General features: G+C 40.6%; 1 protein-coding gene across 2 annotated transcripts in view; it reads right to left on the bottom strand.

The window, feature by feature from the left end:
- Window positions 1-19,207, bottom strand: part of hydin (HYDIN axonemal central pair apparatus protein) — a 915,145-nt gene that overhangs the window by 524,452 nt on the left and 371,486 nt on the right. For both annotated transcript variants that reach the window (XM_043707374.1, XM_043707375.1), the window contains one exon: window positions 17,947-18,182. In XM_043707374.1, the coding sequence (XP_043563309.1) occupies window positions 17,947-18,182 (236 nt within the window). The remainder of the gene's footprint in view (window positions 1-17,946; window positions 18,183-19,207) is intronic.

Genomic DNA, 19,207 nt, shown 5'->3' with positions numbered 1-19,207 from the left:
CCACCCAGACTCATTATTCTAAATTTCCCCTGACTAATGCACCTAACCTACACGTCCCTGAACACTATGGGCAATTTAGCTTGGCCAATTCACCTGACCTGCACATCTTTGGACCGTAGGAGCACCCAGAGGAAACCCACGCAAATAGGGGGAGAATGTGCAAACTCCACACAGAGGCACCCGAGGCTGGAATCGAACCATAGGGATCATGCTGGGATCACTGTTGTTTGTGATATACATAAATGATTTGGAGGAAGGTATAGGTTGTCTGATTAGCAAGTTTGCAGATGACACTAAGATTGGTGGAGTAGCAGATAGTGAAAGGGACCGTCAGACAATACAGCAGAATATAGATAGATTAGTGAGTTGGGCAAAGAAATGGCAGGTAGAGTTCAATCCGGGCAAATGCATGGTGATGCATTTTGGAAGATCCAATTCAAGAACGAACTATAAGTAAATGGAAAAGTCCTGGGGAAAATCTGGGTGTTCACATCCATTATTCCCTGAAGGTGGCAACGCAGGTCAATAGAGTGGTCAAGGAGGCATACGGCATGCTTTCCTTCATCAGATGGGATATTGAGTACAAGAGTTGGCAGAGCTGAAAATGTGTTGCTGGAAAAGCGCAGCAGGTCAGGCAGCATCCAAGGAGCAGGAGAATCGACTGCCTGACCTGCTGCGCTTTTCCAGCAACACATTTTCAGCTCTGATCTCCAGCATCTGCAGTCCTCACTTTCTCCTACAAGAGTTGGCAGGTCATGTTACGGTTGTACAAGACTTTGTTTCGGCCACATTTGGAATACTGTGTACAGTTCTGGGCGCCACATTACCAAAAGGATGTGGATGCTTGGGAGAGGGTGCAGAGAAGGTTCATCAGGATGTTGCCTGGTATGGAGGGCCTTAGTTATGAACAGAGGTTGAGTCGATTAGGATTATATTCATTAGAAAGACGGAAATTGAGGAGGGACCTGACTGAGGTTCACAAAATTATGAGAGGTAGAGACAGGGTGGATAGCAAGAAGCTTTTTCCCAGAGTGGAGGATTCAATTACTAGGAGTCACAAGTTCAAAGTAAGAGGGGAAAAGTTTAGGCGACATGAGCGTGGAAAGTTCTTTTATGCAGAGGGTGATGGGTGCCTGGAACACATTGCCATCAGAGGTGGTAGAGGTGGGCACAGTAGCATCATTTAAGATGTATCTTGACAGATACATGATTGGGAAATACAGACCCTTATAAAACAGGTGACAGTTTTAGATAAAGGATTTAGATCGGTGCAGGCTTGGAAGGCGAAGGGCCTGTTCCTGTGCTATAATTTTCTTTGTTTTTTGTTAAAATCAAGTCATTGACGAAGAGTAGAGGGAGCTCTATTTAAATTCAGTTTCTTAATTCCACTCCATAAAGCCAAGAATGCATGGAACATTACAGTTTTCCAGAGTAGAAAAATGTTGCTAGTCTCCCATGCAAAAATAAATTCCTAGTTTATATCTTTTCACCAACTCCTTAAATTCTTCCATCTTCAGAAGCATGATAAAAGCTCTTTATAATCATGGAGACAGTGCATTCTTGACTATTTTGGTTAAAAAAGAGAAACTGTTTTCAGTAGAGGAAAGACAGAGTGAAATGTTTATCTTGCTTTTGTGAGGCATTGTAATTGTTCAGGTGGCAAAACAAAATAATGTAAAATAATTTTTAAAAAGATGCTGGAAATCAGAAACAAAATAGAAATTGCGGAAAAAACTCAGGAGGTTTGGCAGTGTCTGTGGAGAGAAAGCAGAGTTAACGTTTCGGGTGCAGTGTTCTGAAAAAGGGTCACTAGCCCTGAAATATTAACTTTGTTATCTCTTCATACATTCTACCAGTCCTATTGAGTTTTCTTCGGAATTTCTGTTTTTGTAAAAAAAACTTAAATAAAGAAAACTGTGCATTAAACAATTACTGCTGTAATAGAATGCATATTCAATTTTCCCTGCAAGCATTTTCGAAAACTCAGTCATTCTATTTTGAAAGCCAGGCATCACAGATTCCTACTACTTGTAGCACTCAACCAAGGCATCAAGCTCAGTGGTGACTCTCACCTTTACTCTGGAGCTATTTTAGCATTTTTGATGGTAATAGATTCAACTTAAAAGCTGTTAAAACAGGCTTTGATTCACTATTGCTGTTCTGCAATATGACCGAAGATCAATTTCACTCCTATAAAATTTGCTTAGACTAATATCCGTTAATATGTTGAATAGTAATATTATTGAGATGTAATTATTGCTTAAATTCAGTTTGCCTGTTTTCTACTGAGATACCCAACTCCAATTTCTAATATATGTAAATAGATACAGGTTGCCACCAACCTCACAAGAGAGCTCTCAAAAATTAATTTTTTTCTGTAAGAAACCACTGGTAATATAAAGAATTCTCAGAAATTATTAGCACAGTATCTTTTAATAAGAGTTAGAGGTTTCCTTCAGTCACAAACAGATTAAGAGCTGAGAATAAGATTACTCATCACTAGATATGTTTGTATTTCTCTCAAATGACCTTAGGTTCCAATTGGTCATAGACTTATACATTCTATTCAAAGGAATTTTCCAACTTTTTACTGCTGGGGATAGATAATGCTCACTCAGACCAAAGGCTGCCAATTCAGATCTGCAATGTGCACCTGCCCATGAGGATGGTGGAAAGAGTGATGCCCAGTCACTTCAAAGAGAAATTAAATGGTCACTTGAAGGAAATAAATTTGCAGGACCACTGGATAGAGCAGAGATTGGGATGATTCGAGAGATGGCATAGGCTCAGTGATAGACTGTCTTCTGTGCTGTAACAAATGTACGACAGTTTAACCATTTATGATCATGATTGTAAATGTACCGTAATTTTTGTTATGAAATTGGAGGGTGTGGGGTGGGGGGGGGGTGGAATGTGTAAGGGTGCACACATTACGTTGGCAACATGTGATACTCAAAAAAAATTTTGCCTAATGAGATTAACAAGGAGGGCTACAACCCAGAAAGCACAATGCTGCTATTCACTTGCTAGGGTCATAATCATATTGGTTGAAATAAATCTACTTTAATAGATGGAGTGAAATTTGAAGGATATTAGATTAGATTAGATTAGGTTAGATTAGATTACATTACAGCGTGGAAACAGGCCCTTCGGCCCAACAAGTCCACACTGACTCGCCGAAGCGCAACATTTACCCCTTATTTAACACTACGGGCAATTTAGTATGGCCAATTCACCTGACCTGCACATATTTGGACTGTGGGAGGAAACCGGAGCACCCGGAGGAAACCCACGCAGACACGTGGAGAACGTGCAAACTCCACACAGTCAGTCGCCTGAGGCGGGAATTGAACCCGGGTCTCCGGCGCTGTGAGGCAGCAATGCTAACCACTGTGCCGCCCACAAATGTACACTGGAAGATTGTTATAATATATTGGGTTAAGGTGAAAGGGAATGTCATTAATACAAACTAAATTAAAGCAAAATAAATGTCTTTTTATAATTTGTATGATTAGAATCATGAACCATTCAGGATAGAAGATGTCCTTCGGTCCATCAACTTTGGACGGCAAAAAAAGCCCATTACCTAACGAGTCCCACTTCAGGGACTGCACATTTTACAGAGCAAAAATATTTCATATATGTCTGAAAGTGGCTTCTTTGGATCTCTTTGTAGAAAAGACAGAAACAGTTATAAAGTGTTAGAATAGTTAAGAGTCTCAACTTGTATGGTGAGTGATGGTCAGGTTACTGAGTAGCTAGTAACAAGTGTAACTCAGGCAAATACCCAAATATCCAGTTATGAATGTAGTTTGTTAGTGTAAGATATTTTACAGTTGGTTCCATTTCAATAAGTTCTGAATGAGGCAGTTCACGATTTTTAGTTAATTTTTTCACATCATTGCTCATATGCCCCAAAACAGCTCTTTGTGAAGTGGGTGGTACCATGCTGGAATTCATTATGTAAGCAGTTCATAATTTATGGCACTGGATAGGGCAAGAGCTGTCAATGCATCCCAGCATTAGTATTAAAAATGTAATCCAGAAGAAACAACATCCCGAACCAAGTTGTTCCAGTAAAGCTACAATACGGGCATCTACCTGACAATGTAGAAAAATAGGAGAAAGTGAGGACTGCAGATGCTGGAGATCAGGGCTTAAAAATGTGTTGCTGGAAAAGCGCAGCAGGTCAGGCAGCATCAAAGGAACAGGAGAATCAACGTTTCGGGCATAAGCCCTTATATGCCCTTATAAGACTTATGCCCGAAACGTTGATTCTCCTGTTCCTTTGATGCTGCCTGACCTGCTGCACTTTTCCAGCAACACATTTTTAAAATGTAGAAAAATATCCAGGTATGTCTAGGTTAGAGTGGTGCCGGAAAAGCACAGCAGTTCAGGCAGCATCCGAGGAGCTGGAAATTTGATGTTTCGGGCAAAAGCCCTTCATCAGGAATACAGGCCGAGAGCCTGAAGGGTGGAGAGATAAATGAGAGGAGAGTGGGGGTGGGGAGAAAGTATGACTTGCATATTCAAGTGGAGCTTACTCTCCAATAACCTGCTCATAGATGTTCTGTACAGTTTCGTGGGGGCCTTCTGTCTCTCAAACACATTAAAGCCTTAGTCAAATATGAATAGAAGAACTGAAGTAGAGGTGCCGATTTTGGTGACTTCCCTTGACATCAAGGCAGTATTGCAATAAATGTGACATGAGAGAGCCCTGGGGGTGGGGGATGGGGTTGGTTTAACTCAATTGACTAGATAATGAGAATTTGTTGCATAATAAACCCAACTGCAAAAGTACAATTCTTGTAATTGTGGTGATGGTGATTTCTAAAGCTCAGAGTGCTCACCTTTCCACATGCTTGCGGAGTGGTAACCATCAGAAATGCCTAAGGCTCCTTATATGTCTGTCCCTAATGCTTCCATCTGTCACTCTCTTTTTGTTCCTGCCAACTTTGTTTTCTTGCTGTTCTAAGTTTTCACAAGCACTACTTCTTTCATTATCCAAACACTCACTACTCTACTTTCACTACGTCCCACTGGCTCTGTTGCATTCATGATGTAGCAATTAAGCTCTCTGTCACTCCAAATCTTTTCCTATTTTTTAATCTATTCGTACTATGTGGGCATTACTGACAAGATCAACAATTTTGACCAACCTCTGCAAGACTTTGCTCCAGCAGCTGTTAAGGATTGACAATGTAGTCCCAAGTCAGGATGGTGTGTGGCTTGAAAGGAAATTTGCAGCTATTGGTGTTTCTGTGAACGTTCTGTTCTTACCCTTCCACGTAGTAATGTCACTGGACCAGTAATCCAGTACCAGGATAATGTTCTGGAGACGTGTTCAAATACAACCATGGCAGCTCGTTGAATTTGAATTGAATAAAATCCGGAATTAAAACTAGTCTAATGGTGACCTTTTAACTATTGTCCTGTCCGTGAAAATGACCCCAATCTTCAAGTTGCCTGCCATTTCAACATACCACTGTATTCCAATGTCTGCATTTCTGCTGCAGGCTCGGTGCACTATTCCAGTGTGATTCAGCATAAGCTTGAAGAGCAGCATCTCATTTTTGTCTTTGGGACGCTGCAGCCTCTAGGACTCAACATCAAATTCAATAAGTTTACAGCCTGATTCTGTCCTTCTATGTTTTTTTCCCCATCCTCATCCCCTGGTCCTGTCATGGCATGGGTTGTTTTTTAGCATAGCCAACCCATTCTCATCCATTCTCACTTCTATTTTCACATAACATAGCCGATCCATTCTCTCCTACTCTCAGCTCTCATTACCACTTACTCAATTTCTACACGACGGCTGGATGAAGAGCGCTTCATCTTCTGCCTAGGAACCCTCCAACCACAAGGGATGAACTCAGATTTCTCCAGTTTCCTCATTTCCCCTCCCCCCACCTTGTCTCAGTCCCAACCCTCGAACTCAGCACCACCTTCCTAACCTGCAATCTTCTTCCTGACCTCTCCGCCCCCACCCCCACTCCGGCCTATCACCCTCACCTTAACCTCCTTCCACCTATCGCATTTCCAACGCCCCTCCCCCAAGTCCCTCCACCCTACCTTTTATCTTAGCCTGCTTGGCACACTCTCCACATTCCTGAAGAAGGGCTCATGCCCGAAACGTCAATTCTCCTGCTCCTTTGATGCTGCCTGACCTGCTGCGCTTTTCCAGCAACACATTTTCAGCTACTATCAATAATCCCCTTGTCTACCTACCCCTTACATATCTCCCCATCTTGACTCAGGCTCCACCTGTCCATTCACCACTTTCCCAACTCTCCACCCCAATCATTAATATAAACACCAAATTTTCCTAGCTATTATCAGTTCTGATCAAGAGTCATCAGACTCGAAATGATAACTCTGCTTTCATCCCACAGATGCTGCCAGACCTGTTGAGTTTCACCAGGAATTTGTTTTGTTTCAGATCGCCAGCATTCGTCGTTCTTTGTTTCAGTTTGTATTAATGTAACCATCGTCAATCGTCATTAATAGCCATTTGGCATATTAACATCCTTCAGTGAAGGAAATCTGCAGTTTTTACTTGATTTGGCCTATGCATGACACCAAACCCACAGTCATGCATTTGACTCTTAGCTTCCCTCTGAAATGGCCGAGAAAGCCAATCCATTCAAGGTTAGCTCCGGATGGGCAGCAAATGTTGGTCATGCCAGGGACACCCACAACCCATACAATGACATTTTTTTAAAAAGGGCAACCATAGCAAAAATGCAACAGTATAAAAATATCTCAGGTGGTTAAGACAGACCAACCACGTGCAATGATATGAGAAATGAATAAGGTCACTATTAATTATTCATAGATAATGATCCCTAGATTAGGTCATTATGAGCAAAATCTTTAAATTTTCTAGTTACTTAAAAAGAGGTCAACTCAAGCAATGAAGAACAATAAACTTAGGTTTTAGGTAACTGAACCAAATGCTGGATAAATAAAGCTCAACCTGGATAAGTGCAAAATAATTAGTATGGAAGCAAGAAAGTAAAAGAAGAGCATGTATTAAATTGAACAAGCCATGGTCATGAAAAAAAGCATGAGATTATTATGAATACATCGATCAAACTGTCAGTGAAGTACTTGGCTTTTGAAAATGTAAAATAGATCGGTTGCTATTATCAAAGAGAGAGTGTGCAAATCAAAAGAGATTGCAGTGGTGTTGAACACGATTACAGTCAGGTCCATTTGGTCTTCTTCATGCAATTCTCCCATAAATTAATTAAATCTACTTTTAATTTTGGCGCTAGAGTCAAAAGGTATAATTACAAGTTAGAGAAATTAGATTCATAGAAACATTAAGAAAGCTGGTATTAACCTTCCTTGAAAAATAGACTTTTGGGGTACCTATGTGAAACTATAGAGGGAAATGGCAAAGTTGATTAGGACAAATGGTTCACAATATCTAAACATTCAAGAGAATGAAATATCACAAAGGCAATGTGCAAAATGGATGCTCTCAAACCTGTCAGCAGTTGTATGTCACACAAGGTATTCTGTTTGAACTGAATACAGGATGTGATATATCATTGATGGAGTTGTCAAGCCATCCTGTTTACATCCCACCAAACTCAAATGGCAATCTAATTATTCATAAACTCAAAACTAAGAATAAGAGGATAAAGCAGGATAAACTGCTTCAACTGAAGAGTATTGGATTGTCAAATAAGATTAAGGTATTATCTTGCACAGATAAAATGAATTTAAGAAAAAGTTTAAAATGTTTCTGGAGATAGGTGCAATTTAAGGACACACTTATATTTCTAAGCACACACTGGCAGTGAGCACTCTCATCCATGGCTGGCTAGTGTGTCCTAGCAGTGGGACTGGTTCCTCATGCTGAACTGAATTCAGAAGAAGTAGCCCCAGGGTAATCAAGTAATTGAACAATCTAAAACCTTCAAAGAGAAGATGGTTGTGATACAGAGTATAAGAGGCATTCTAAGAAGAGAAAAAACAGTGAGAAGAGAACAGACTGGTGATAATGGCAGACTAGATAAATTGGTGAAATGGGTAGATGGATGGTAGGTAAAATTTTATTTCAGAGAAGAGTGAAGTGATGTATTCTTATTCCAAGAGATTACCTCATTTCTTGGGATAGGTTCTTCAGATGTGATCATTGGTCAAGGAAAGGAGAGTGTGCTTATGAGTGAGGTAAGTAAGGGGACCCAGAAGGCAGGAGTGCAGGAGCTTCAACTTTGGCAGTTGTCAACCCGGCCTCTAATGTTCATGATCTACATAAATGATTTGGAGGAAAATATAACTGGTCTAATTAGTAAGTTTGCAGACCATACAAAGAGTGAGGAAGTTGCTGATAGTGAGGAGGATTGTCAGAGGATACAGCAGGAGAAAGATCAGTTGGAGGCATAGGCAGAAAAAAAGGCATATGGAGTTTAATCTGGACGAATGTGAGGTGATGCACTTTGGAACGTCGAGTACAGGTGGAAATTATACAGTGAATGATAGAAGACTTAGGTGAATTGATATGCAGAGGGATCTGGGTGTGCAGATCCACAGATCACCAATGGTGGCAGCGCATATAGATAAGTTAGTAAAACAGGCCTATGGCATGCTTGTCTTTAATGGAAGGGGCACTGAGTATAACAATATACAAGTTATGTTGCTGCTTTATAGAACTTTAGTTAGACCACACTTGGAATATTGTGTATAGTTCTGGTCACCACACTACCAGAAGGATGTGGATATTCTGGAGAGGGTAGTGAGAAGGTTTACCAGGATATTGCCGGTATGGGGGATTTTTGCTATGAAGAAAGGTTAGATAGACTGGGTTTGTTTTCACTGGAACACAAGAGGTTGAAGGGCGACCTAATAGAAGTTTTTAAGATTGTGAATGGCATGGATTGACTGGAAAGTATGAGGCTTTTTCCCCAGGGTAGAGTGGTCAATTACTAGGGGATACAGGTTCTAGATCAGTGATGCTGGAAGAGCACAGCAATTCAGGCAGCATCCGAGGACAGGCAAAATCGACGTTTCGGGCAAAAGCCCTTCATCAGGAATAAAGGCAGTGAGCCTGGAGCGTGGAGAGATAAGCTAGAGGAAGGTGGGGAGAAAGTAGCGTAGAGTACAATAGGTGAGTGGGGGAGGGGATGAAGGTGATAGTTCGGGGGCGGGGGGTGGGTGGAGTGGATAGGTGGGGAGTTCTTGGACTAAGGGGGACAGGACTGTGTCAGGATATGCAGAGATGAGTTTAAAGTTTCAGGCCAGTTACTGCCTAGTCACTGCATTGGGACTTGGTAGTGTTCTAGGGTATATCTGGTCTCCAGCTATTTGCAGCTAGGAAGATCTATACCATTGTGTTTGTTTGCTGCTCAGGCTTTGAGAGAATGTAGACGTTCCAACCAGTAAAATGTGAGGTGTGCACATTGTGGATCAAGGCCTGAACTAACATTCCTGAAATGTTGGCATGGGCTGGCATAGATATATACATGATTGCACAAAGAAACATGTATTACATAAATAACCAGTTCCTTGCTTAAAAGTTAAAAGGTTAAGTGATGTAGACAATGTGTGTTTATCTTTGAATATAGAAGTTGAAGGGTTATCTAATTGAAGTGTTTAATGTGCTGCAAAGATTTATTGGAGTGGAATTATCTGTTGGATGTATGGATCCAGAACAAAAAAGACTAACCTTGAAACGCAACAGAGGTTCTCGGGTATTGTCGAAAAGCAAACTATGGGTGGAATAATGATCCAGTTCAACGATAGAGACCTTGTGGTACAGTGACCATACCTGTGGGCTTAGAGGGCCTGGGTTCAAGTCTCAGCTGCTCCAGAAGTCTGTCATAATAGATCAACAGACATCTTTAAAGTGATCATTAGTCAGAACTGAATGATACTGCAGGTTCAAGATTGGGCATCCTCCTGTTTGTATATTTAACTTCCTCTGGCAGCTCATTCCATACACGCACCACCCTCCTGAGTAGAAAAAGTTGCCTCTTGGGTCTCTCTTGTATCTTTTTCCTCACCTTAAACCTATGCCCTCTAGTTCTTGATTTCCCCCACCCCAGGGAAGAGACTTTGTCTATTTATCCTATCCATGCCCCTCATGATTCAACCTCCTCGCGGGAGCACGAGGTGGCGCCAATGCAGTCATCAATGTAGCGGAGGAAGAGGTGGGGAGTGGTGCTGGTGTAATTACGGAAGATCAACTGTTCTACGTAGCCAACAAAGAGACAGGCATAGCTGGGGCCCATACGTGTGCCCATGGCTACCCCTTTGGTCTGGAGGAAGTGAGAGGATTCAAAGGAGAAATTATTAAGGGTGAGGACCAGTTTGGCCAAACGAATGAGGGTGTCGGTGGAGGGGTACTATTGGGAACGTCTGGAGAGGAAAACACGGAGGACTTGCATCTGCAGTCATTTTTTTTTACCTCATTGATACAGGTTCTAGCTGAGAGAGGCAAGTTTTTCACATGAAGGGTGGTGATTGCCTGGAACACACTGCCAGAGATGATGATGGAAGCAAACATATTGGCAGCATTCAAGAAACACCTAGATGAATACATGAATAGGAAGAAGATAGAGGGATACAAATCCTGTAAGTGAAGACAGTTTTAGTATGGAAGGAAAAAAATGTGTCAGTACAGGCTTGGAGGGCCGAAGGGCCTGTTCCTGTGCTGTACTGTTGTTTGTTCTCAGGCCTGAGGGTCTTTCAGCTTGTTTGGATGAGAGTGAAGGCTGCAGATTGGATGATCATCAATCATGGGAAAAGTGAGGGCTGTATCACTGAGACTATCTACACCTAAACATGCTGGAACCAATGTTCTTACAAGGCATGTGGTTAACAAAGCAAAGAGGGTTTAAATTAAATAATGCGGGAGGGGTAGTGGGGAACGATTAAATCTGGGAAATTTTAAATCAAAAAGCAGAGACAAGGCAAACAGAAAGGTATTCATATGGGAAATGATAAACAGGCCATGAATGAAAGAGATAGAGTATAAATCTAAGTAAATCAAGATAAGAATACATGTTTAAAAATTAATAAGAAAATAAACCCAAAATCTTTGTATTTGAATGCATGCAGTGTCAAAATTAACCAGATGAACCAATAGTGCAATTAGAAATAAATATTATTTGATAACTGTTACAAAGATATGGCTGCAGAATAACACAGACTGGGACCTGAATATTGAAAGGCAGATGACAGTCAGGAAGCTGGGAACATGGTTGTGGGTAGCTTTGTAGATTAATTACTGTAGAGGTGGGCCAGACCTGCTTATACCAAAATGGTCCAAGTTTGAAAGGCACAAAATGGCCAACAAGGGTTAAATAAAACAAAGCAGCTTGTCCCAGTATTAAGACACAAAATGACTGAAGAGATAAACAGGATGAACAGCCTGTTTTAGCCTTTAAATGAAATACAATGGTAACTTTGAACAGAGCTACTCCAAGGCGAGTGAAGCAGCCTTATGCAGTGACCAGCTGAAACAGTTTTGATGAGAGGATGACTAAAGACATGCAAATGACTGATCCAGGCTTCATTAATGAAAGGATGATTGTTCCAGTAAACGAATAACACCAGGTGTGAGTCTCAGCCTGTGAACCAGCCAGATTAACTCCCTCAGCAGATGCAGTGACAACAGCTGAAGTTATTTTGTAGTAAATAGTTGTTTTTTTGAAACTACTCACAATATTAAGAAATAGGCTTCAAATTAAAGGTTCTTCAGGTAACCATAGAAGTTGTTTTTAACATAAAGGATAGATTAGATTAGATTACATTAGATTACATTAGATTACATTACAGTGTGGAAACAGGCCCTTCGGCCCAACAAGTCCACACCGACACAATATTAAGAAATAGGCTTCAAATTAAAGGTTCTTCAGGTAATCATAGAAGTTGTTTTTAACATAAAGGATAGATCTGGATGTAAGTTTGCTCGCTGACCTGGAAGGTTTGTTTTCGGACATTTCATCACCATACTAGTTAACATCAGCAGTGAGACTCCGGTGGAGCACTGGTGTTACTGTTGACTGGGACAACACATCTATTCTAGGACAAGCCAAACAGAGACACACAAAGAATTCCTAGAAGCATGGCATTCCAACTGGAACTCTATCAACAAACATCGATTTGGACCCCATTTCCCACCCTCTGAGAAAAAGAAGCGAAAATCACATCACCAACCCAAGGAACCCTAAACACTTAATTTGAACAGGGGACATAACACCAGAGCTTCACCGGAGGCTCACTGATGATGTTACCTAGTATGGTGACAAAACGTCTGAAAACAAACCTTCCAGCTCAGAGAGCAAACTTATATCCAGATCCTCAACCTGAACTACAAATCTTCTCAAAACTCGATAAAGGATAGATACAGTTAACCAAAGTATAATGCAAGGATTAGAAAAAAATATTGTGTGAAAGTTAATTTGCCTCAAGAAATCTCCTCTATTGCGCCCTGAACAAAATAGATTGTTCACAGCCTATTATTCACAAAGTAGGAAGGATGTTGTGAAACTTGAAAAGGTTCAGAAACTATTTATAAGGGTGTTGCCAGAGTTGGAGGGTTTGAGCTATAGGGAGAGGCTGAATAGGCTAGGGCTGTTTTTCCTGGTGACCTTATAGAGGTTTATAAAATCATGAGGGGCATGGATAGGGTAAATAGACAAGGTATTTTCCCTGTGTTGGGGGAGTCCAGAATAGGTTTAGAGTGAGAGGGGAAAGATTTAAAAGGGACTTAAGGGACAATTCTTTTTTCATGCAAAGGGTAGTGCGTGCGTGAAATGAGCTACCAAAGGAAATGTTGGAGGTTGGTAGTATTACAACATTTAGAAGGCATCTGGATGAGTACATGAATGGAAGGGCTGAGTGGGATATGGGCCAAGTATTGGCAAATGGGACTAGATTAATTTAGGAAGTCTGGTTGGCATGGATGAGTTGGACCGAAGGGTCTGTTTCCATGCTGTAACTCTCTTTGACTCTACTACTAGAAGTGGTTGTATAACTTTACACTTTATAACAGAAATCAATATTACAAATCTTAAAGTGAAAAGTCAAAATTGTCTTTTGTGATTTTACATATATAAATAGGACAGTGGGAAATATAAGAAGAATGACTAAATTTGAGAAAAGCAGCACTATGAATAAAGAATTTAAGCTATCCTTTGAGACAAGCACGCCTGATACAGACCTGAAGGACTACAGCCATGCAAATGAATAGGATGAACAGAAAGATCCCAAGGCCTGGCAATTACAGTGTTTGTTAAATACCATGGGAACCTGGGGTTGTCCATGGGTGTCCATCATTGATTAGGTGTTTGACAGGATTAGGTGGAAGGAATTAAGGGGAAGGACAGTGACTATGCAGTATTTGCATTTTTAAAATTAAATTCATTTGTGGGACTTGGTTGTCACTGGCTGGCCTGCATTAATAGCCCATCCCTATTTGCCCTTGAGAAGGTGATGGTAAGCTGCATTCTTGAATCGCTGCAGTCCACTTGCTGTGGATTGACCCACAATGCCGGTCGGGAGTGAATTCCAGGATTTTGACCCAACGACTATGAAGGAACAGCCATATATTTTGAAATCAGGGTAGTTGGAGGGGAACGTGCTGGTGATGGTGTTTCCAAGTACCTGTTGCCCTTGTTCTCCTAGGTGGAAGTGGTCATGGATTCGCAAGGTACTATCCAAGGATCTTTGGTGAATTTCTGCAGTGCGTCTTGTAGATAGAACACACTGCTGCTACTGAGCGCCGGTGGTGGAGGGATTAAATGTTTGTAGATGTGATGCCAATCAAGTGGGTTGCTTTGACCTATTCTTCTACAAAGAATAGATACTTTCCAATTAGAAAGAAAAATTCCAAGGGGATGAGCCACCATCTGTGGTTAGCTAAAAATGGTAAATAATGTGTCAAAACATTTTAGCCTGAAGCACAGAGATCCAGGTACAATTCCAGTTCGGGTGACTGTCCGTGTGAAGTTTGCATGTTCTCCCCATGTCTGAGAGAATTTCCTCCAGGTGCTACAGTTTCCTCCAACTGTCCAAAGATGTGCAGGTTGGGTGGATTATCATAGTAAATGTGTGGTTATGGAGATACAGTGGGGGCTGGGGTGGGGTGGGGGTGTGGATTCTCTTCTGAGGGTTGGTGCAGACTCAGTGAGTTAATTGGCCTCTGCCTGCACTGTAGAGATTTTATGATTCTAATAGTAAAGGGTTGGTGAAGGATGGAATTGAGCTCATAAGGAACAGGCAAGGTAAACTCCTCACTGCAGAGTATTAAACGAGTATATGATTTTAAGATAAAGAAAAATAAATACAGAGGAACCTCGATTATCCGGCATTCAATAATCTGAATTTCGGGCAAGATCCCAATGCTTGGCTAAATTATGTTATCCAACATTCGATTATCTGACATTCGATTATCCGAATTTCAGATTAACTGGCAAGATCACAAGGTCCCGATGTTTGCGTAAACTATGTTCTCCAGCATTCAATTATCTGGTATTTGATTATCCGAATGAAATACTCCCTGCTCGTGTCCTTCGGATAAGCCAGGTTCCTCTATAATTATGTAAAGCTGGGTGGCATGTGAGTCAATTTGACAGAAAAAATACAAAAAGAATTTTAAAATTAACAAAAATTGAAAAATTAGAGTATGTGAGAAAGATAGCTCAAACAATAAAAACAGATATGGAGAATGGAATCTTTTCCGCCACTTATGATTGGTCAATGATGAGACAGGTGATAAAATATGGCGAAATCAGGAAAATGAGATTCTCACATCAAGTTTAATTTTCCACACAATGTTTTAACAGCAAGACAAGAATCTTACTCGTAAGTGGCAAGAAGCCTATTTGCATACATTTACATCTCATTATTACCTAACCTCTCCTCATTTATAAGTAATTTGCTATTCTCAATCTGGAAACTAGACGGCAACAATTGTCAATATACAAGTCTGAATGAATATCTGCAGCTCCAAATCACCACTTGCTTCTGTCTTGCCTTGCCTTTAGCATAGACACAAAGTCAGGCAGCTAGTCATGTTTGCCAACAATAATCAGTCAAATGGGCAGACATTTTGCTATGTAGAAACATAGAAAATAGCAGTAAGAGTCGATCATTCAGTCCTTTCAGCCTGCTCATCCATTCATTACAATTATGGCTGATCATTCAACTCAATAGCCTATTCCTGCTTTCTCCCATATCCTTAGATCATTTCTCCTGGGACTTGTGTAAGATCCCTACATATAATTTGCGTCATATCACACTGTTTTATATCATTTCTACATGACAAGTTCAGTGCTCCAGCCCAGGAAATAGGCTTTGCCAACATAATTCATTTCCCCAGGGGAAGGGTATTATGAACTGTACACATGCCAGTCAGAGTACCATATCATAATGCAGATGATTTTAACAATGCAAAAGTCTTTCAATCCGTAAACAGTCAACTCTGATCACCTTATGTACCGCATCTCAGATGTCTGTACCAATTATCCTGGAAAAAGCCATGACATCCATATCCCTGATAATCTCAGATTCCTGATTCATTTCAAGGACCAGTTACCTCGTAAGAATGGCTGCTGGGAGACAAGGATTACACTCGACAACCATAGATGATGGCAGATGATATAAACAATTCTTTGACTGAGGCTAAGTGCAGATACAATGCAACTCATTCTTCAACAAGGGCCATAATAGGACAGATGATTGATCTCCTGAAGGTGAGATGTTTGGACTAGTGTGGGGGACACTTCAAACAGAGACTGCCACATATTCTTTGTATAATGTGCTACATAACTGGAGCAGGCAAAGAGGTGATGAGATTAGTTCTGAAGGGCAGTATGCCTTCCGAGAAGATAGATGACAACATTGAGTAGGAGGAACATCTGCATAACCAGGACCCAGAAAAAACAGGGCTTGATTTCCAGCACACTACCCCACTGAAACATTAGCCAAATTGTTAATTCTAATTTTCCAAAGTTCCCTACAAGCAGGAAAGGTTCTATTAAATTTGTAAATAATTAATGTAACTCCCTTGATTCAAAAAGCAGGAACCTACAGGCCAGCTAGCTTAACAATTGTCATTGTGAAAAAGTTATTATATAGATGTTAAGGCAGGACACTGCGAAACATCCAAAGTAATCACTCAGAGTCAACATGGTTTTGTGAAAGTTAAGTCAGGCTGAACATTACTATTTTCGTCCAAACGTGAGTTACGTGGATTTTGTTTGGAGACATTCTCACCGCAAAGCTTAGTCAAAGTTCCTGTGGTATCATACTTAATTCCCTTCCCCACCCTCACTCATGTCTGATTCAGACCCCATCTAACCACATACTAATTCCAAAACAGCTTGACACTCAACAGATATCTGCCAAAAAAATTGGCATCCCTTATGCCCATACCATCTTTGAGAGGCTGCTGTGCACCTCACCTAGAGCATAATAGCACAGAAGCCACAAAGCCATGCTGCCCACCTTGACAATCTATTATGGCCTTCTGCATCCAGCTTGCACATACTGAACTAGGTGTTCAATCATGTCCTGTCTTTCATCCACAAGGCAAGCTTCCTCCAGCTTGTTGCCCATCTTCCTCCTCAGGTAAGTGCATCTATTTGCCCAGCTCCTCAGTATTTATCACACTGCCTCTTTGCCTGCTCCAACTGTGCAAAACTAAGCATAACAGGTTGGTGCAGGACCCCCTGAGCACACCGCACCTCAGAACCAGACCTTCTGCAATCTTCTCATCTTGTCTGTCACGGTACTAGTGCATCAACTTGGCAAATGTATCATGCTGGCTGAGTGATCAACATCTTACAGCTAAAATGGAGTGCCTGCCCATCAGGGACGTACATCAAACATTCCACTTTCTGTTGGACTGAATGAGTGAAAAATAAAGATTAAAAGCTATTGAGAAATGCGCTAAATTTTCTTCAAGATTTCCTTTGTGATATTGGACCCTCCTCCAACTCTCAACATGTCTCTGAACTAATATCTGGCTGAGGTAGGAATTCACTCCCTCCTATTCCATTTGATAACACCTGGGACCTGTATTTTGCAAGCACTTTACTGATAAATCTCAAGAATAAAATGTGAACATCTCCAAATTTGTTAAAAACTGTTGTGAACAAGGGAGATTCTGACATGAAAACCATATGGAATACTTCTTAACTAAGTCACCAACATAATGAAGTATGTTTTTGAAAAGGGTTGTTGCAAAGTTGCTTGAAAACCCTGCATGCAATCAAGTAACAAGTGACTCTAAGAAATTATATTGCCTTGCTTAGAGGGCATTCTGTGCTCATAAATTAACATGAAATGCACAATGTCATCAAAAGATAGGATCAATTTAAAATTGTGTAGCTCTTTTGTAGATTCTAGAAACTGGCTCATAACAAGGTAAACGAGAGATGATTTGCACTTGTAAAGGTGGAAATGAGAGCAATTAATCTGCTTAAGTGGCTGCTCGATGTACAAACTGCTAAATTAAACACATAAATATAAATTATTCTTTTCATTATCTCCCATGAAGAGTAGACTTTCACAGAGAAAAATGGATGGTTTCAGCTTTAATCATGATTATAGAATGATGAAATCTGCAGGTGTGGAGTCTGCATCAATATCATTATTTTCAGGTTCACAGCGTGGGATTTCATGACAAAAATGTAAATAATAATGGGGCTGCAATCAAACTTCTTTTTAATTCTTTCACATAAAATTCAATGGACAACCTGAAGAGGTAATTCACATCCACCATAGTTCAAAAGTATGATAAAATGGAAACTTACAGTCAGGACAGTATAACTTTTTAAAGAGAAGCCAAGTCAAATCAAATCATGTTATTTCATTCTCCATCTCAATGCCCAGATACTCACATGAGCTGGCAGAAGTTCCACTGAAAGTCTTTTGTTCGTGTCAGTATGGATACAGATAAGTGAAGGCTAAGTGATATTTTATTACCTGAATCTCTTTTCCAACATGGGACTTAATGTTACCACCACTGGGATTTATAGTAAATTCCTTAGGTCGTGCTCCTGATTCGATGTTCATCCACAAATTTATGCTTTTGCGCTCTGAGGCCTGGCTGAAGCTTGTTTGGCTGATTTCACCAGTACCATCACTAGGAACTTGCAACTTAATTGACATTGGTACAAGGGACGTATTGGTAAGGCAACATGATATGGTCTTGGGAAAACCTAGAATTTTTGGAAAGTAAGATTGATAAAAATTACCCATATGTACTGTAGTCAATTCCATTTTAACCCAATACAACTCACAGTTTACCATAAACAATGGGGCAATATTCAATAAGCAGATTGATCAGAGCTCCTCAGAACTCCTGTTAGCATTAACAGAAACATGCAAATTGCAACAGTGACATTATATCATATGTTTATCCAGAATGCTAAACCAAACGTTCTCATTTTCTCATTTGGGTGATTCTAATATTCCCAATTTTATATCCTTATAATCACTGCAGTGCTTCTTTTCACTGGCCATCTTAGCCCAACAAACATAAAACAGATGGTAATTCAAAACCACTCAAAGGTCCTGATATTTACAATGCGATGAAGAGGATGTAAGGAGACCAAAAATAGCTGACAAATTGACAAAGCCAGGGGAGGGAGAGAGTACGAATTTTAACACCAGAAACTCCTCGTTATTTAAATCTTTTGTTTTAGCTCCAGCAGCTGGACATATTGACAGCCTGGGAAGCCATTTGGTGAAATAAACAGTGATAGGGATTCTTAGGGATGGTCTCCAAACTTCAGGTGAAGGAAAGATGAACGCTTTTACCTGGGGTATGGAAGAAGTCAGTGATCAGAGTTGGTTGTGAGAAGGATGTGGACAAGCAAATTCAATGGAGGGGCACATTCATAGACTGGGGCTTTGAAGGTGGAATTAGCCATCACAAACTGGAGAAGAGAGGCCATTTGGGTTGGAGCAAGAGAGTTGAACAGTTGTTCTTTTTGTGGGGGGAGACATTGGGAATTCCAGGACATCTTCAGAGCCTAGCATGAGTACTCTTGCTTGTTTTGGCTTCGAAGATTTGCTTTAAAAAAAGGCACTTAATTCTTGAGCTCCCACCTTCCTTTGCTGACACACTTCTAGACAAATGGAAACATTGTCTATCTCCCTGTTGTTTTAATGAGCTAATGAAATGCCCTTTTGCTTCATTAGACATTTGGCAGCCAGCACTTCCATAATTCCCTCTCATTTT

Source organism: Chiloscyllium plagiosum, chromosome 17, assembly GCF_004010195.1.
Source record: "Chiloscyllium plagiosum isolate BGI_BamShark_2017 chromosome 17, ASM401019v2, whole genome shotgun sequence".
Classification (NCBI taxonomy): domain Eukaryota; kingdom Metazoa; phylum Chordata; class Chondrichthyes; order Orectolobiformes; family Hemiscylliidae; genus Chiloscyllium; species Chiloscyllium plagiosum.
Note: the sequence above shows the minus strand (reverse complement) of the source record. Positions and strands in the feature narration are given on the sequence as shown.